The sequence below is a fragment of the Eleginops maclovinus genome, chromosome 12, assembly GCF_036324505.1.
Source record: "Eleginops maclovinus isolate JMC-PN-2008 ecotype Puerto Natales chromosome 12, JC_Emac_rtc_rv5, whole genome shotgun sequence".
Classification (NCBI taxonomy): Eukaryota; Metazoa; Chordata; class Actinopteri; order Perciformes; family Eleginopidae; genus Eleginops; species Eleginops maclovinus.
This window is the reverse complement of record NC_086360.1, coordinates 27269348-27290258: the sequence shown is the minus strand read 5'-3', so window position 1 is coordinate 27290258 and position 20911 is coordinate 27269348. Positions and strand designations below refer to the sequence as shown.

The 20911-nt window shown below is 40.7% G+C and overlaps 1 protein-coding gene across 2 annotated transcripts in view; it reads right to left on the bottom strand.

Moving 5' to 3' along the window:
- Window positions 1-1525: 1525 nt before the first annotated feature.
- The window catches only part of galnt9 (polypeptide N-acetylgalactosaminyltransferase 9), a 126683-nt gene continuing 107297 nt past the window's right edge, over window positions 1526-20911 (bottom strand). For both annotated transcript variants that reach the window (XM_063896503.1, XM_063896502.1), the window contains exons 7-11: window positions 17122-17307; window positions 13843-13980; window positions 10860-10955; window positions 3153-3320; window positions 1526-2452 (exon numbers count right to left, since the gene is read on the bottom strand). In XM_063896503.1, coding sequence (XP_063752573.1) covers window positions 2306-2452; window positions 3153-3320; window positions 10860-10955; window positions 13843-13980; window positions 17122-17307 — 735 coding nt within the window. In that variant the 3' untranslated portion in view covers window positions 1526-2305. The remainder of the gene's footprint in view (window positions 2453-3152; window positions 3321-10859; window positions 10956-13842; window positions 13981-17121; window positions 17308-20911) is intronic.

Genomic DNA, 20911 nt, shown 5'->3' with positions numbered 1-20911 from the left:
GGGTTTGTTCTGAGGGAAGGATTAGGGTTAGGAATAGGAATAGGGTTGGTCAAAACTAAATGAAGTACTGCAGATGTGTAATGTGAGTAAGAGCCGAAACAAAATACTCTTTAAACAAAGCAAGTACATTGAAAACTCAGCAGGCCTACTATCCTTGCTGCTTCAAAACAGTGTTTGGATAGTCACTGTTCAGTGCAGGGAAGGCAGTACTGAACCTGTCAATGTTGGTATAGTCCATTTATATAATGTGTGTCAATGAAAGGCGTGTATTATTGATGAAGGACTGTGGGTGTATTTTATGTTCACGTATTTCTTCAGTTCTCTATGTTTTTGTTAAAAAGTTAAAAGCAAGTCAACACACACTTTCAAGTCTTTCTTTCTAAACTGCCACATGTCTGGCTGGATATGAAACAAAACTGAGCAAATTAAAGAACTTTTGGTTCTGAGCATAATAATTGGAAAGCTTTCAGTCAATCCAGTGGGAGGGTTGAAATAATCCCAGTACACAGAGCCAAAAAACTGAGGAGGTTGTGAGTGCACAACAACAGACAGGCTGGTGCTGGAACAAAAATACAGAGCGTAGTTGTGTTACCCAGCCAAGTTTAGTCAGGGAGCTGAAGTGTACGCCAGTTCCTTTCATTGATGAGAGAATTGATATCTAACACATCTGGCATTGTTTCTCTCCTATTTCATTAGCAAACCTCCCTCTTCCTTCCATTAATCCCTATCCTACCTCATCTTTACCGTCATCCCTCCATTCCTTCAACCCTTCATCATTTCCTCCCTCACATCCCTTTGACCCTTCCATCCCTCTCTCCTTAAATCCCTTCATCCCTTACATACCTTCCTCCCTTCCTTCATCCCTCCTTAAATCCCTTCCTTCATCCCTCCTTAAATCCCTTCATCCCTACAACACTCATCCTTCACTCCCTTTATCCCTCCCTCTTTACATCCCTTCCTCCCTCACTCCCTACATTCCTCCAACCCTTCATAATTACATCATTACATCCCTCCTTCCCTGCATCCCTTTGTCCTTACACTCCTTCATCCCTCACTCTACATCCTTTCCTCCATCCCACCTTCAATCCATTCATCCCTACAACTCTCACTCTTCACTCCCTATATCCTTCCCTCTCTACATCCCTTCCTCCATCACTCCCTACATTCCTCCAACCCTTCATAATTACATCACTACGTCTCTCATTCCCTGCATCCCTCCTTTCCTTCCCCCTGTCTCACCACATCTCCTCCTATTTTATCTGGTGCATAATGTTTGTGTCATTGACTCATAAATCCCTCGACTTCACTTTGTCTTCCAGACCAACCTGCCAGATGACAGCCTTCAGCCTTTTTTCACCCCTTCCCCTCGCATTCAATAACTCCTGGAGATAATTCTTGACCCACACGTTGTTATGGCTTTGTCCTCGCTAGTAAAACAAGTGCTCTGACAAAGAAAAAAGGAGGAGCGGTGACTCATCATAAAAATGATTTTATTATCCTAATCGTTATCAGCGGACGGATATCAATTCTTCAGTTTTTACAATATATTACTATCATTACATTGTTTTATACATGGTTTTATATATTAAGAATTTTCAAACAACTTTGTACATGCTTTTTGGGACTGACATTCCCTGGTCAGAGTAAGCAGAGAAATTAGGAGAAAAAGGCACATGATTGCTCCTGTCCTCAGTGAGCAATACAGTCCAAAGAAACAAAGAACTGCAGTGGTGTGTGTGTGTGTATGTGTGTGTGAGAAATACTTCCTGTTGGATGATGGGCAGCCCCTATGAAGCCTATTACATGTCTGCCAGCACAATATGTCCAAAGAATCCTCCACATCAGAGCCCAAAATCATACTGTGATGTGGCAATCATGTCTTTCCATTTGCTCAGATTCACTCTCTAAATTAAACACGCTCACACACACACACTTTCTTATCTCAAAATTCAGATAGTCTTACAGTAGAAACAAAAGAGTTACCAGGACGTCCAACCCCCTTGATGGGCTGACCTCAGTGGTCCTGGTACTCTGTTCTATACATGAGGCTGAATGTCAGAAATTTGGGCCGTTTCAAACAGCGCAGGTGTCCGTGAACACATGGATGATTCAGATTCTTCTTTGAGTGTTGAAGAGCTCTGAGGCCTGAGGGAGGCTCAGTGTGCTGAAGTCTGCAGTGTGAAATTTCTCACACTAGCACCACCGGCCCCTGTTCCTCTCTGAACTGTCCACAGTTTGAGATCCAACTGTGACTTCAAACACCGGCCAAACTGTCTCCGAGGTTGTTGTTTTTTCTTCTATGGCTTCAATGTCTCGGATGCTTAATCCAGTTTCGGATCATCCACTTCTGCCCCGAGCATCTCTGGACCACCAGGCGGAGGCCGAAGTTGGCGTCTTTAGACATTTCTACCTCCAAGCATCGACCGGTGTCCCTGCTGATGATTGGGCCATTCTGCAACAAAACACATGAACATATGATCACAATTTAACAAAAACCTTAGATACAAACTTCCCCTTCTTTCAATGCCTGTTGAAATGGTATCAGTTATTGCCTATTAAGTAACAAGAGTTACCTTTGTAACCCTAGTTCTATAAGGGGAGCACTTTGCTGGTCTCTTCTCCAATCAAACGCACACATTTGCAGCCAAACTGTGCATTAAGCTAGCTGGCAAATCAGGACAGCGAACAAAAATAGTTGAGGACCATCGATAATCTGCAGTTATTGGCATAGGAGAGACAGGGCCACTTGGTAGAGGGCTCCATATCTGCTTATAGATTTAGGGTTATGACCCGTAACCTTCGTTCTAACTCAAGCAGGATCTACGCTCTACTGGGCACTACTGGGTACAGTGGGTAAAGCCCAGATGAATGTACCACCAACACACAAAGAAAAAGACAATATGCAATTTCTCCATCGCTGAGGAATAATAGGATGACAGACAGTGGTATAGCCATCTTATATAGTGATACTGTATGGTATGCACAGGCTAGGCTCTTCCTGATTGGCCGGTTTGTGTGAATGTGTGCTTGTGATTGGAGAGGAGTATAACCCATAGAGTCCGGCAGAGGGTGAAGCCTGTGTGACTTGGAACCTGACTTTTCCCTTCACTTGATTTGTCGCCTCTTGAGTATTTCCTGTGTTTACTCTGTACCTGTGTGAAGTCCCAAAGCCTCTGTGAAGTCCTTGAAACAGTGTCGCACTTTTTCAGTCTGGGAGTGCGTCCTCTGCCATCATCGACAAGGCATTTTGTGTCAGGCAGGAAGGTGGTCGACCCCAGGGGTCCTAGCTGGAGAAGCCCCTCTGTGGCGTAGCGGGCGAGCTGCAACACAGAGGAAAGTGTTACACCGCTGGAGTCACGCACTGTAGAGGCAATAACAGTTTAGAAAAACAACAAGCTGTTTCAGCTGTGCCGCTTTTTTATGTTCTCCACAACAGCAAGTAGAAATCCTTTATGCGTCCCACAGCGGGGACATTTACATTTTTACAGCAAAGGGCACAAAGCAGATAAAGACATACAAGGTGGAACAGATCAGTAGCAGCATTACATATAACTGTGCAGTTACAGTATTAGTATAAGCAGAACAGTTTGAAGGGCACGCGCGACAGAAAGCAGTTTTTCTTTTCATTTGACCTCTTTTTAAGGAGCATTTCAACTCATTTGCATGTCATTTAAACAATACATTAATAATGTAAAGGCTGCTCTCTATCCTTGCCTAATGTTATACGAACAATCTAGTATTTAACATTAAAATGTTTCAGCTTTCTTGGCCATTTTAGCAGTTTGTCTCAAAGAACACAGTGGCAGAGGCTCAGTCAGTAGGGACTTGGAGCCATACGGTCGCTGATCCAGGTCCCCAAACAGACCTAAAATATGGAGGTGGACTGCTACTTGTGGGCCCTGCCGCGATGCACTCGAGCAAGGGACCGGACACCCGCACAATACACCCGTAAATACCCCACTCCTGAATGTGTGAAGCTTCTAAGGGTCTCAGCGGTTGCAGTGTCAGTATCATAGATGTGTCATTGATCCTTTGCAATGTGCTCCCATTGGCTTTTTGTCGAGGGAGCACTACCAATGCTAACTTCCAATGCACCACTCTGTGCATATTCCACCTTTCTTTGCAACATACACACTTAAAAAGTTCTTCATTATCCAGGGGAAGTTTTTTATATGGTAATAAAGATGTCAGATTTCAGTCTTGACTCAATTAGGCTGAAACACTTTTTTATTTTTAGTCTGAAACACTTTCTAGTTTCAGAAATGCGAGGCTGTTTCCTTACAACATGTGGTTTTGATGAATATTTCAGTGTACAGCGCTGTGCGGAAACCACAGCGCGCAGCTTATTAGTGCCACAACATCTCCCCAAACCTAAAACTTGATCCCTGAATGTTTAATCCTGCACATGAAAGGCCCTGCGATGATACGGATCCATTACGTAAGGATACAGTAGAGATAGCATTTATTATGTATGGGCGTGATCCTCTCGGAAAAATGAGATGCCAAAGATAGAGAGGTCTTCACAACGACAGCTTTGTTTTATTCACAAACCTGATAGAATTAATGTCGAAGGCCTCTGAAACAAGACTGCAGAAAAGCTTACTTACAGTTTAAAATGTCCTCCAATGGTTTATTAATGCATCACAGGCTATATCCTTATTCTACACATCATATTCAGTTAAAACTCCCCCACAGAACACGTTTTCAAAGAGTCTGATAAAGAAACATGATCTAATATGAGCACTCATTTCAAAGGGAGGTCACTGTGAATAACATCCTCTCTAAAAACCCGTAAACAAAAGCATGAAAACCTATTTTAGTGATCATATCCTGTATGTCTTACTTGACATGTTTTTCTTTTAAAATTAGAATAATCAGATGAGATGAGAATTTAGTTTTAAATAAGACATCAAAAGTTAAAGGGGCCCTAATATTCTCATCATAAACGTTCATATTTTCCTTTTGCGCTTCTACTTCAACTACTGTGACATGTTTACACGCTTTAACGGTCAACATGTTGAGGTTGAGTAGGGCAGGGAGTGCAGCATGGACAAAGCCTTAAGGTTGCAAACATCAACAGACCCAAACCCTCTCCCCTTGTCAGCGCAAAGGACCCACAAAAACAGAAAACCAGAACTTAAATACACACAAGACCAATCAAGAAGACAAGACACAGCTGGGGAGGGGCGGGGAAACACAGAGGCACCAGGTGAACACAATCAGATAATCAGACAGGAGTGGAAACACAGATATGAGACAGGAGCCCTCTCTCAGTCTCAGTGTTCCCCTCCTCGACTCCTCGCCACGTCTCCTAGTCCCGCCCACAGGAGATGTGAGCAGAGACGTCAAGGAGGGAACCAAAAAAAAAAAAGCACTTTTTTCCCCTTGATTTTCTTTTGAAGCTTCTGATTTTTTTCTTCTAATTTTCAACCTTTTTTAAAATTCAAAATTATTACTTTTTCCTAAAAAATCAGATTTATTTCCAAATTTATGAATTAATGAAATTCTACTTTTAAATATGCCCCACTATTTTCTCATTATTCTAAATACTTCTTCATGTGGACCTAATCATCTTTAAAACATTCACACTTAGTCTCCCAAATTTTCTTCCTTTGATTTTCTTTTCAAACGGAATTTTCGATTATTTCTTCAAAATTATCTTTTTTTTCCTTAAAAATCAGCATTTTTTTTCCAAATGTCTGAATTTCTTTCTAAATACTCACTTGTAAAAATGTGTGATTATTTAAAAAATATATAGTTTTAGGAAAAACCGATAATTCTGAAAAGATGATGTGACATTTTTGAAAAGTCGACATTTAGAAAATATATTCGATATTGGTGTTGATAAAAGGCCATCACAGAAAGTCACTCCAAAAATAACATGACATTCTGATGTATGATTTCCAGAATGAAACACCAATGAAATCAAAGACCCATTACACTTTAGGGTGGAAGCAGATCGTGACTCATACTGCAGAACCTCTTTTCACCCTCTGTCTGAAACCAGAGCCCAGTCCGGCCCAAAAACCAATAAAAGCACAATAGAGCCTATTCAAGTACATTTGTCAATCGATGTTAGCACGTGAACATTTGTCTACTACGATTTAACTTTGTCTGAAAGGAGGACTTTGCGTAGAAAAGAAATGCAGTGTGTTGCTCCTCCAGAGAGAAAGAGAATGCAGGGTTTTTTTTTGTAGGAGCCACTTGTAACTAATAGGAAACCATTGAAGCAATTTTGTGTTTGTCACTCAAAGATCACTAGAGCTAGTTAGGTTGTTTACAAGAATACTAATAAGGCTAAGTCTTTAGACTAAGCTCTGTTACATACACACTCTCACACAGCTTATAATGAGACACACAATGCTGTGTGTTTGCAGTATTTTTCCCTGCCTTGCTGCTCTGGGTCTGTTCAGGTTATATCGCTCTAAGCAGGTTCATCCATGCTGTAAACTATGACTGGGCGAAAGAAAACCCCCAATTTAATCCCCGCTAATACCTGTTTACAGCTCAGTCTGGCAGCCTTTTATGTGCTAATACGTTTCAAATAGGACCATAACAAATAATTAACGCAAGGAAATGATTCTGCAGAGCCAATTAACCTGCAGCGTGAGGCGCTCCACCGCTTTCCTGCCATCGTGAAAACATATCTGCAGACCCTTCTGAAGCTCAAGCTTATCACACGTTTCTTAATTAGCTCGTTAACGGTGCGACGCTGTGACAACGTCAACACACGATGGAGTGTTAGTGCGCTGTGTTGGGTTGTAATCTCCACATTTCTTACTTTCGCTGTACCTTGCTCCACCGGGAAGTTATGAGGACGTTTGTGAATCAGATTAGAACATCTTAAGGAGAGATTGGGCCTCAGTGCTGGATCTACTGTAGCACAAACCTCTTAAAAGGCCCCTCAGAATTAGCAGTGCTTTAGGACCATGCATGCCTGTTTGCACATAGCTGGGATTCCTTATGGGAAAAAGAAAGTATGAATTTCAGTCGAAAGATCAGATTTTCATTGATGGTTTTGCTTAAGATTTTTTACAGAAGAGATAATGGGGTGTGGTTAAAGGGGCCATATTATACTTATTTTTAGGGTCATATATTAGTATGTAGTGTCTCTACTGGGACATGTCTCCATGCTTTAATGTTCAAAAAGCTCTTTATTTTTCTCATACTGCCTGTGTTGCATCACCTCTTTTCGGCCTCTGTCTGAAACCAGAGCTGCTCTGATTGGTTAGCTGGCCGGCTCTGTTGGGAGAGTAACTCCCTGTGGAGGTAACAAAGGGATTTTAACCTTTGCAGACCATTTAAATGCACACAAACCTATAGAACACACTGCAGGAAAGGGAAAACCCCAAAAGCCTAATAGGGCCTCTTGAGGGACGCCGTTTCAGTATTTAATAATCCCTGAACCATCTGATCGATATTCTGCTAACAGCATCTTCGCCGGTAAGCATCCACACACAGTCTGTGCCCCTCAGCAATACACTGATATTAATAGTAATTTATAAAAGAAGGTACCTTGAATATTAATTGTCAGATAAAGTCGAGAGCTCCACTCAATCTCATTAATGGGAAATCTATAAAAAAGGGAGCATTGCTTACAGTTAGAGACTGCTTCCGTGTGTGTGTGTGTGTGTGTGTGTGTGCTTTGTATTCCCTCCACAATGTTCTCACTGCATTACATTATCGGACAAAGGTGAAGCATTATCCATGATTTAGATTTCCACTGGGACGGCGGGCCGAGAGAAAGAGAGGCTCATTCTTCAGAAGCACAAAGAGGAATTATTCCGGTCAATTATATATATTTTTTTCACAAGTAAATGGAGGAATGGTAAAAAGAAATGTCCCCCCCCTAAATTGAATTTGGCCTCGCTGTAATGTCGCTGTAATCTAATGACACAAAGACCCGAAATAAATCTCCATTTGTTTGTTTCCCCGGGGATCGGGATTAAAAGGAGTCACATTACTGGACCCCACTGAAAGAGACTAAGGCTGGCCTTCTTATAGCACTCAGTACAGATATCCAACATGTCACTCACCAGCAGGAGAACTGGTGAGGAGTACTGGGAAACATTAGGAATATTATGCATGATTACTGTACATTTGCATGTTCAGGAATAGCTCTTGTCCCACCTCACAGGCTCCCAGCGTGCCATTTGTTCTGGTGTCTGTTCCAGTAAAGGTTAGGCTGAGCACACGTCCTTTTTTTTTCACAGCAGCATGCGCCTGAATATTCATAAAACCTCATGCAGGTTCATCTGGGAGGACCAGATAGAGCTGTTGGTGGTTCCTCGCTCAATTTCACTTTGACTCTAATACGTTTGTCCAATGCAGCGTACACACAGTATCCTTTGACCAGTGTTTACATTTAAATGCAATTAAGCTAATCATAAAACAGTGTAAAGATTTGGTTAATTGTAACACTAAAACCCCAAGAGTCTTTCATATGATTCATTTACTTTAAAATAAACCAGTGAGAACAATACCTTTTCTGTTCTTCAAAATAGAATGTCTGTGACTATGAAAGGCGTAACTTTCAGACGCACTGGGAAGATCTTTAGCATTGATTTTCAACTTGCAGGGTAGTCCCATAGACTTGGAGTGAGCTCACTAAACATCGATTTTAATAAATAAAACCAACGCTAAAGGACTTCCCAGTGCCAAGGGATCCTGAGCCAGCGTCATTATAGGACGAGTTGGGAGTGAGAACTTGTTGGACTGGTTCCACTGGTTCTGAAAAGCATTGGTCAAAAATGTTGAATATAGCAGAATATCGATCAGATGGTTCAGGGGTTATTAAATACTCATCACTGGTCTCGTAGTTTGGCAACAACTTCCTGCTGTATGATGAGACAGCAGTGTTTGCACCAAGAGGCCCTATTAGGTGTGTTCTATAGGTTTGTGTGCATGTAAATGGTCTCCAAAGGCTAACATCCCTCTCTAACCTCCTAGATGGGAGTTTCTCTCCCTAACAGAGCAGGCCAGCTCACCAATCAGAGCAGACTGGGCTCTGGTTTCAGACAGAGGGTGAAAAGAGGCACAGGCAGTCTTCCTGCAATGCTTTACAGGAAGACCAGTGCGTTTGAAAGTTGCGAAAACATGTTGGACTAGTTCCACTGGTTCTCCAAACGTTGGTCTTCCTGTAAGCTGTGTGAAATCAAGAAAAAGAGGTGCAGAAGTTAAGACCCAGTTTGTTCTACACCAGATGTCTTGGAAGATGATGATTCTGTCGATTGGTTTCTAAATGATTAGGAAGCTGTCTGTCCTTGAATTGCATTTTTATGCTCCAAAATTGCTCACAGAACTGGAAAACTAAAGCAAGTTGGATTGCAGGAGTAAAAGGGAGCTAATGAGGTGCAAGAATTGAAGTGGGTTGCAATCCTGACAAACTGTTTTTGGAGAAGCATCGATGTGGAAAATAAACTCGCCCACACTGTCGCATCGCGAGGAGGAGGATAGATAAAATAGGCACAAAGACAGGGTCCGTTTAATTACTTTTTACAAGTTATACCGATATATTAAGTTAGCGTTTACTGATATGTGGTTGCTCCAAATTAAGCTCTGATGGATCGGTATTCAGAAGTGTCTAAGTCAAGTCATTTCATTACCAACTGTATTGTAACGCATTTTTGCAACACCTCCTTTAATCCCTGCAACAACAGAAGGACTGCTTACATGTTTCCTTATTTTTCCCCATTAAAATGTATATGCAGATCGAGGGTAGAGCCCTGCTGTAACCGAGCCATGTTGTGCTTGATATCATCCATGTGCATTTCCACTCTCACTTCATTAGATGTGCAGCTCTGGTGAGTCTGTGGTTTGAACCTTTATTGGCTCTGCAGAGCTAATTAAACAAGACAGGAGGCACGAGGCTGCCTTAATGTTCCCCTCTGAATAAAGAGCGAGGTTATATCCTTCAATGTGACTGCTGCACGTGGATGACTATAAATAGATGGTATTTACTGAATATAAAGCTGTTTAATTGAAGGGCTGCAGCGAGAGCATTCTGCTTTAAAACAACAAGAGATGGGAGTGGGGCCTCTTAGTTAATGGTAATTAAAATAATTGGCATATATAGGAAGTTGGTATTGCAAGGCATCCCTTTCTTTTAGTGTGTTGTATGGTTTGTGTGCATGTAGATGGTCTGCAAAGGCTAAACTCCCTGTGTTCCTTCCATTGGACTCCTTTGTATACTCCTATAACATGGTGACATCACTACTAGAACATTGATAGGATAAAAGGGGCGGGACATCTCGAAGCGGCTGACCAATCACAACAGAGCTAATCAATCAGAGCAGCTTTTTGAACTTTAAAGCATGGAGACTAAATAGCATTCAATTCAAATATGAAGCGGAAAATGAGCATGATGTGTCCTTAACGTTAATCTATGAAGCCATGAAGCATGCATCGTTTGGAGTTTATAACTATTTTACCAGGATGTAAAGTAGAACGTGAGCCTTTCCCACCTAGCATCTCCCAAATGTAGATTAATAATTCACTATATTTACATTTGACTGCATCTACCTCGCTGTTGATTTGGGGAATCGTGTTTAAAATCTGCCCTCAGTGTGTCTTGGGTTTGGTAAGCTGTTGATTTAAAAGCGTCAGTGTGTGTGTGTGGAAGAGACCTGCTAAACGAGAAGCAATCAGGAAAGCATATTTCTCTCTGAGGCTACCAACGCTTATTAAACACAAAGGTTTTTCACTTCTTGAGGATGAGACTAATCACACCACATCGCCGAGTGTTACAATGAATAACAATCCAAGCAAATCTGAGAAGGACTGTTAACAGTTTTTCACACACACACACACACACACACACACACACACACACACACACACACACACACACACACACTGACCTGGGAGGACATGCCGTGGCAGGGGTAGAGGATGGCTTTGTCGTCGTCTTCAGATCCCTGATCCAGACAGTAGCCGCTCGCTTTGCTGTTCCTCACCTGGAACACAACACGGGGATTTATGAGGGAATGCTTAAAGGAGAGGGCTGTGTTTGGGGGGGGGGGGGGTCACACAAGGAAAAAGTCACGAAGAAACCTCAGGATTAATAAGAACGTTTCTTAAAAACATGGATGGAAAGAGGATGGAAAGAATCTTGCAGCTGCATTGGTGTCATGATTAAGTGTTGATTTCCAAAGTTGGATATGTTGGGGGAGTATGTTTGGTTGTTTTGGCAGACATTAGGTACAGATTGGAACCGTTCTCCCATCTGCTCATTCAGAAAATGCCTCATGTGAGTTGCTGTGAGTGAAAACACAAAGAGATCCCGTTGTTTTTACACTCATGTTGTGAACAATAATAGCATTTGGATATCCATGTTGCCTTTTCTCCCCTCAAATATTCTGCAATAGTTAGGAAATACAGTACATGCAGCATATTAACACAGTGTTGGTGATGGTTACGTATTTCAACACTAGTTCTACAAACCCAGACTCCATCCTCTTCTGAGTGGTGCAGTGATGACATATTTTCGTAGGCGAGACCTGGAAGTAACCGTCGCATGAACTGACGTATATTTAATGTAGTATAAAGATACTTGCAAATGTCTTTATGACCCCCCCCCCACACGTATAACAACAGAGACTGTAACACTCCTTGTTGTGCAATATCTATAAACACATGCCGTTAATAACTGCAATATGCGCCCGGCTGCTATATCTCAGAACTGTTACAGGATGTGTAATTTGTAAATTGTGCAGTTTTTTCTTTTAGTTTTAAATGTTGTATATTTAATATGTATACAGAATGCTCCTGGGTAACATTAAGCTGTCTGTGGCTCTTTTCTTGCTGTGACAAAGGCAAATCTCCCCTCTGAGGGACAAATAAATGCCTTCTGATTCTTTAACTTGTGTTATCCACACAACTTATTTCAGGCTAACAACCAAACGCACATTCACAAAACCATTGGCTCCCAGACCCCTGAACAGGAAGAGGTGAAATGCTGACTCAGTCCTGGGTTTTGGAACTCATTACTGCACCACCTAGGTTACTTATTGTAATCCTAGTTCTATAAGCACAGGTGGAGCCCTCTACTAAGGCGCCCTGACTCTTCTAAGCCACTTGCTGAAGAGGGAGGATGACTCAAGCTTCAGAGGGTGCATGTGATTGGAAAAGAGTCTTTCTCTGCATGTCACACCGCCTCCTGTCTTGTTCACAGTCCTACATCAGTGCATCTATAAGTGATGACCCGGCCATGACAGGACGATCATGCAGTGACCCGTCCCCCTCCTGCTCCGAGCATGAGCTTCGGTTCTGTGTGATTTGAATTCGTACGTCTTCATCTCCAGGTTGTGACATATCTATCAGGTGCCGATGTCGGAGAGGTTTCCACTCGGCTGCTCCGGTCAGCGCGGCACTGAAGCTCGGAGACAGATGGGACTCACTTCTGCTGCTGCGGCGGCCGCGTGGCAAAACACGAGGCCGGCCGACAGATCTGAAATAGTGCCACTTAAGAAGCTGCCTCTGAGAAATTCATTTGCTGGGTGCCAAGACAGGCAGCAGGGGAAACTAGGGAGGGGGTAACATTCACACAGATGAATATAGAGGTTAATTTGATGGATTCTGACTGGCAGTTGCAGAGCCAGCCACTGTTTTCCATTGTTCAAATTGACGGAAAAACAGTGAATTTCGACAAACACCCTGGAGTGTGTTCATTTCTTCAACCTGTCATAATCCTGTCCCCCCCCCCCCCCCACCACTGTGCTGAGTGCGCAGCAGAGCTCACGACAATCAGGTTGAAATGGAAAACTAATAAGTGTTTAATTAAAACTCATTCTGAGGAAATTGCATGTAATCCTGAGTCGTGATGCTGCATCGCTTTAGCAACAAATACCTCAGTGTGGATCGTGTTTATTATCATTAAGGTGGAAATTATGAGATGTTTATCTGCACATCTGAGTTTGTGTTTGGCCACAGTGTAATGCGAACCAGAGGTGGAAGAAGTACTCAATCAATCCACGTATGCAAAAGTAGAAATACCTTGGCAAGCTGGCCTGTGCAAATGTGTCATAATAGCATTTCCACTAAGAGAAACGAGCTGCAGTTTCAAAAAGGGCGCAAATATAAAAACACAGATGTGATAAAAACACATGCAAATGAAGAGACATCTTTATCAACCTGACAACAAATGCACAGCATTTACTAAAAGCTGCATAAGCGAAAAGCTGCAAGTAGAAAAACGCTGCAATAACTGAAAACAGGGGACTCTAAAAAGTGACGCACACAGCTGGGACCGGAGCGCTTGGTGTCTCTGTTGTTGGAAGCTGACCTAAAATGTAAGTTTAATCGGCTTATTTTAACAATGTGATCAAATGACTCCATCAGATACTATTGGAGCGCTGCTGTAGGCTAACGTAGCTAACCTCGTCATTTCAAAGATACCAACAAAACACTTGGAGCTGTGAAACAGACTTTTACATACTACCATATATCTGAGTTCATAACAGCATCTCATCATCGAATAGTTGACTCATATTTTGTATTCATGATATAAACCTGCAAAGGAAGTAGGACCTAATACTGCTGAGTATTGTCAAATAAATGAAGTATAGTCTTCAAAAGTAAAGAGTAGAAGTAGAGTATCACAGCGTACAACTTGTACTTAAGTGCAGTATTGATTAAACTTACTTTCCAATGATGCAACCTACAGATATCAAATAGGTGCAAACATCTGTGTTTCTGGGATTTCTTCCTCAGAAGGACCCAATACATCCTGGTATTGCTCACAAGAGAAGATACATAATGTATTCCTCTTTGAATCACATCCTCGTTAATCCACAGCTCTGTGATAGAACTACACATGCAGAGTACTCCCACTAAGCGCCTCACCTCTCCGTATGTGATGGTGTTGTTGTAGATCCGCATCTCCGGGTAGACGTGTTCGAGGTACCAGCGGAAACTCCGACACTGAAGCCTCTTCCTCAGGGCCAGGCGCTCCGAGACATCCCCGAAATCAACCCCGGGGTTCTGTCAACAACACAGAGACGGAACAAAGCTCTCATACCTGCCGGGCACTTTAGTTAAGAGAGAGTGCACGCTCGTGGGGAGGGAAAAGGGAGGCGGAGGTGCTGAGGGGAGGACGCAGCATCGTTTAGCGGGAGATGGATGGATGTGCCTGTCATGTGGGACCTTTATTGTTCTTTCATTAGACATGATCTGCGCTGAGCAAATCCTAATCAGCTGCTTAATTATGAGCCCTCACGGCGCTGCTGCCTCATGGAGGTGGCTTCCCAGATTGATTAGGGGTATACCTAATAGCTGCAGAGGCCTGATGCGCGCACACGCACACGCGCACGCACACACACACACACACACACACACACACACACACACACTTTTACATTGTTAAGGGTTATCGTTCAATTTGCGATCGGATCAAGTTCAGAGTGTGTCTGCAGAGGTTCACCTACATGTACTGAACCATGGCAGCCCTTTCACTCTCTACTAAAGATCATGTTTGAGCGTGTGTGTGTGTGTGTGTGTGTGTGTGTGTGTGTGTGTGTGTGTTTTGTAATTTAATTAATGTTCCCTTAAGGGTTAATAAAGTCTGTCTTAACATGTCAATAAACACACATTTTCCACAGTTTCATATACAACTATGAAAAGGCACCTAATAAAGAGTACACATGTACCTGTAAGAGCTTTAGTGTGGTGTGCAGAGGTCAACAGGTATGAAGTGAGACTAACAACACTCTAATCTTCATCTGTGTCTGTTTTAAGAAGATCTTAAAGCAGCAGTTCTTATAAAATATGTCCGACTTGACTTAGTAACATGCTCAAACTAACTGATTAGCATCATTACATCATACTTTACTGTGTCATATATCTTACCAATTTTTAAACCCATGCTTAGACTGATTATTGACAGGCTATTTTGTGAGCAAATAGCTTGTAAAGGTTTCTTTTTAATACATGAACTCTCTCCAATTATAGATGTGTTTGTCATTTATATTTTAATACTTTGTTTTTTGTGTCTGGGAGCCTATTGCTAAGCTTCAGATGGATTATGAGGGAGTCCCATTTCACATATCTAGATTATGTTTTATGACTATACTTAAAAGAGTGAATTGAATATGACAAAAGCCTCCCCCCCCCCCACACACACACACGCTCATCAGTTTCCCCTCTGCAGGAGTCTCTACAGCCAGCAGCTGAACTTGCTTTCAACATCTGTTGATAATGAATTTTAGTTGAAGATGTCTAATTTCTTTTCTACTTCTTGCTCCATAAAGGGACACTAATAAATGCATTCAATATCACCGACATGTTGTTTGGTATTTGGAAATGGGGCTGCCTACTGTGGTGAATCATAAAGCCTTCCCCCACTGAAGTAATTGTGCTCTCAGCGGGAACCTCAGACAATAACAAGAATCTGTGACTGTGTGTATGGGCTGGTGGGGAGGGGGGGGGGGGGTGTAGGGGGAAGGCTGAGAGGGAGGGGGGGTAGATGGAATAATCATAGCGTTAGGTCTTTGTACTGTACACAAAATAACTCTGCGCCACAGGACAGCCGGGGCAATAACGTGCCATGCCACTGTGCTTGTAATTACACTGGAGAAAGGCAGCAGTCTGATTGGCTAGTTTGTCAAAGTTGTGCCCCCCCTTTCCACACCCCCTCCTCAACATATCGTCCGTACTGCACTCACAAAACACTCCTCCCGCTGGTGCTTTATACTGGCACTGTGAGTACTCATGTAATGATGTTTGCGCCACATTTTCAGACGACAGGCCGGCAGCAGCAGCCTCTTAAAGGTCGGCTAAGCCCGGAAGTTAGCATCGTGATGGTTCCATTAACAGAAAGCTAATGGGGTTTTTCCATTGGACTTCTAAATATGGGATAAAATAAGATAAGATATACGTTATTGATCCCAAATACAGAAAATAAGGTAAACACCTCAATGATACATACACGTTTTTTTCTCAGCCCGTAAATCTTTACATATTAACAGCAATGCACCAACGCAATTGTCAGAAGTAAAAAGCTAACGTTAGGCTATAAAGGAACTACAGCACGGTCACATGACTTCACGTCACCACCGCTAAGCTAAAGGTGGCTAATGTTGGGCTATAAAGGAACTACAGCACGGTCACATGACTTCAAGTCCCCCCCCTAAGCTAAAGGCGGCTAATGTTGGGCTATAAAGGAACTACAGCACGGTCACATGACTTCAAGTCCCCCCCCTAAGCTAAAGGCGGCTAATGTTGGGCTATAAAGGAACTACAGCACGGTCACATGACTTCACATCACCACCGCTAAGCTAAATGCGGCTAATGTTGGGCTATAAAGGAACTACAGCATGGTCACATGACTTCACGTCACCACCGCTAAGCTAAAGGTGGCTAATGTTGGGCTATAAAGGAAGTACAGCACGGTCACATGACTTCACGTCCCACCGCTAAGCTAAAGGCGGCTAATGTTGGGCTATAAAGGAACTACAGCACGGTCACATGACTTCACGTCACCACCGCTAAGCTAAAGGTGGCTAATGTTGGTCTAAAAAGGAACTATAGCACGGTCACATGACTTCACGTCACCACCGCTAAGATAAAGGCGGCTAATGTTGGGCTATAAAGGAACTACAGCAACCACCATTTTCAAATTCACCAAAGGACCCAAGAGCTAAAGAATGTCAGCAATGGAAGTGGAAAAATGCTGACTCGTCCCCTGGTTTGAGGACTCATTCCTGCACGACTCTGTTTCTGTTTCATATGACTAGAAGAGTTTTGTTTTGGGCAGTGCTCAGAGGCCTTCACTGATAATTATCTCCTTCTGCATGGCTGAGGAGGCAATTAGGATTGAAAATGAAACTCTTTATTAGTAAAAGCAGCAGTTTATTATGTCTCAAAGACGCTTGAAAGCAATTTAACCAAAGTGATGTGTATGAAAATAGATTGATTAGACATGAGGCTCATCTCATTCGCTTGGTTTGGAGAGCGACTCCTCGGCTCGGCTGCCAGTGTGAAGGTCAAATGGGATGAATTGTGAATTTTGAATTCCTCGTTTCTCCGGTGAGCCTGGCTGCATGTCTGAATGAGCAATGAAGGAGGGAAGGGAAGAGAAGGAGGGAACTCAGGGTTTATGTCAGGGAAGGGTTTCAAATAACTTACGTTCATGGGGATGTTCCAGGCCATGTAGACGTGCGATTTGTATTCATCCATCCACACCTCGGCGGCTCGCAGTGCGTTGCGCTTGGCGTAGTAATCTATGTCGTTGTTATAGGGCTTCTTGGTACGCTCGATGTGAGCCACTCTGGCACAGGGCAGGACCTCCATACTGCCTCCACACTGCCACACCTGCACAGAGAGAGAGAGTCCGGGGTTCAATCAGATGTTGGACTTCTTAGATTAACATAAACAGGATTGGGAATTAATGGATTACGGTGGTGGCAAGTCTGGGAGTCATTTTAGATTCTGATTTCAGTTTTAAATTGGTAACTAAACCAGCTTTCTTCCACCGAACAAATATGGCCAAAGAGAGCCTGTTTCCAAATCAAAAAGACCCTGAAGAACTCATTCAAGTGTTCATTTGAAGTACAGGTCTTCCCAAAATTAAAAAAAAACTCTGCTAATTCAGAGCTCTGTTGCCAGGCAAACAAGAAGAGCACATAACTCCTTTACAATGGCTCCCAGTATCTATTAGAACTGATTTAAAATTATTGTTACTTGTTCATTAAGCTCTTAATGGTTTGGCATCTTTATATATCCCTTATTGTCTGTGTGGTTATGTCCATGGACAAGAACTAAGATTATATTGAACACAAAAATGGAATCAGACTCCAGTAAAAATGTGAGTCAAAGATCTTCAGCTCTTTATGCCCAAAATCGTCTTTCTTGAGGCCAAAATATAAAATACGCTTCAACTGAAATGCCTCCTTTTCTCCCTCATGAGGCAGTCATCAGTGGAAGCTTCTTTGCAAAAAACAACATCATTTAGAAGCTGAATTATGCTGCAGGAGTTTCCAGAAATGCACCAAGCAGCAATCAGGGTTGTTATGGTGGCGAGTCGCACTTTTCTTCTAATTGGTGTTTTTTTAAAAACGTTTTTATGGACGTATTGAGACACTTCCACAGTGATATATATAATCTTTCAGCAATAAAGTGCATCTTTAAAGTGCATAGTTGAAATAAAAACTCAGCCCTCTGAAGAAGAAACAGCGACAGTCAATCGAGACAAGAAAGAGCTGTCTGAAAAACACGATATATTTCAAAGAATTAGCTTGGATGAAGTATTTTAAGGTCAAAACAGAAGAAACCATAGCCTTTCAGAGGGTGTGTAAAGCTACAAATTACTGAAGGTCAATGGTGACTGATCAGCAAACAGTGATGGATGTTTGCAATACTTTTAGCAACATCAACACATTTAAAGATCTTAGTGATTTTTGGCGAGTTTTAGGTTTGCCAAAGGTCAGAAAACGCACAACATTTAAGATAAATTGAACCTGGAAGTATAGGGATTTGTTCCACGACATTTAATGGTGAACTTTCATTCAGCTGTACACTCTTCCATCAAACCCTTCTTCTTAGGATTTCACAATACTTTCACAACTAAACTTCTCGATACGGACATTCACACCGAAGGTATCAGAAGATAATTGAGACACTGTTAGACTGAATTAAAGGCTGAAACCTCGGACAGTTTGGTGCAGATTCAATATTTCAAACATCTTATTCTCATTTAAAATTGGCCAGAACTGCAATCATGTGTCCTTCTTCCCATGAGTGTTTACTTCATTGCCATAAATGACATGTTATTGTTTTTCTATGTGTGTTTGGCACAGATTTAAAACTGTAACATGTCATTTTAATGATTTCTTTTACAAATAAATACATAAAACAGAGAACACATTTGCATGCAGACACAAAGGGCGAACATGCATGTTGAACACCGGCCACTTCTGCCATGTTCATGACAGGATTCTCCGTACTCATGCAGCTCCCTGATTAACATATGAGATGTATGCATGGACACACAGACATCTGCTATTAAATGTTCCGGCGCTTAGAAATGCCAAGGCAAATGTACCACACACACACACACCATCCAGAGTGCAGATTACCCTTGCAAAAATAACAACTTGGGTAAATGCTTGTAGCTCCTTTTCATGGAGACTGCACGATTAAGGCTTTCCAATTTGGCCATCGTAGGAGCTTAATGCTATTTAATTACTTGATTGTTTCTACCTTTACAAATGCTCAGCGTGTTCCAACACTGCAGTAACAAAGCTGAAGACCTTCATGATATTTGGTCTTATTTCTTTCTAATGCGTTATAAATAAAACCCTAAATACAGACTAGTTACCAAGGTTAGAGAAAGATAGGAGTTAGAAGTGACCTAAAAGTTCGTTTCAGACTCTGAATCAAGGACACCCTCGTTTCCCTAGTGAGGTTTTCCTTCATTGCATTGAATATTGGTGCAGTAGTTTATTTTGAGACTGCTCACAATCTGCCAACAAAATCCTCACTAGAGCTCCAAGTATGTATTAATCCACGGCTGAAAATAGTCCCCAACAAAAACACACATAACCCCTATTTGATTAATGTTTGCAAGGAGCTGCATTTTCTTTAAAAAAACTGTGGTGCAGAGGTGTAGTCAGCTTTCTTTATTTATGTTAGTATATATTCAGACCATGCATGAAACACATATATCTAGAACAGAGAGGAGATGATTTCTGCCAGATTTATCTATAGCCCTAACCCTAACCCATAAGTCATTTCCACCCAGCATTATAGCCGTTTCTTTAAAACAGACCAGGGATTTACTTTTTAAATAAACCGCAATCATTTTCTAAGGTTTTGTATACGAAGGGGATGAGTAGGCTTGCTCCTGAAGTTTAGATTTGTTGCTATATGTTAAATGTCACTGTTGAAAATAAGCTAATGGAACAAAACCATGGAAGGAAGATTCAAAGGTTCAATAAAAAGAATCACTGTATAAAAAAGTGTATTATTATTATTATTAATGTATTATAATATCATTTTTGTGGTTTTATTATTATTAATATAATATATTTGTTGTGTTATTATTATTAAAAAAATGTTTGTATTATTATATTATATTATTATTATTCATTATTATTAATAATAATAATAATTAATAATATTAATTATTATTATTATTAACAATAATTATAATATAATAATAATTATTAATAATAATAATAATTATTATTATTATTATTATTAATAATAATAATAATAATAATAATTATTATTAATAATATTAATATTATTAATAATAATAATTGTTGTGTTACTATTATTATAAGTACTATTATTAATAATAATAATACATTTTGTATTATTATTGGGTTATTATTATTAAAAAAATGTTTGTATTATTATATTATTGTGTTATAATAATTATTATTTATTATTATTAATAATAAATAATAATAATTAATATTATTAACAATAATTATTATTAATAATAATTATTGTTAATAATATTAATATTATTAATAATTATTATTATTAATAATATTAATATTATTAATAATAATACAAGTTTCGTTTTATTATTAGGATTTTATTATTATTAATTATTATTATTAATAATAATAATAATAATTAATAATAATAATTAATATTATTAATTATTATTATTAATAATAATAATAATAATAAATAATAATAATTAATAATAATTATAACAAGTTTTGTTTTATTATTATTTATATTATTGTGTTTTTATTATTATTAGTTTTTTAACTGTTGCTTAAAATAACCATCTGAACACCTTCTTCAGCTCTGCTCTAAATCGAACAGAGAAAATAGTCCAGCTGCAGTCCTCTCCTTCACCAGCGCGCAGGAGGAACCGGTCTGGGTTCAGAGAGGAGTTAATGGATCAGAACATCTTTGCGGTGTTGTGGTGATTATCATTAGGAGGCGGTGGGAGGCC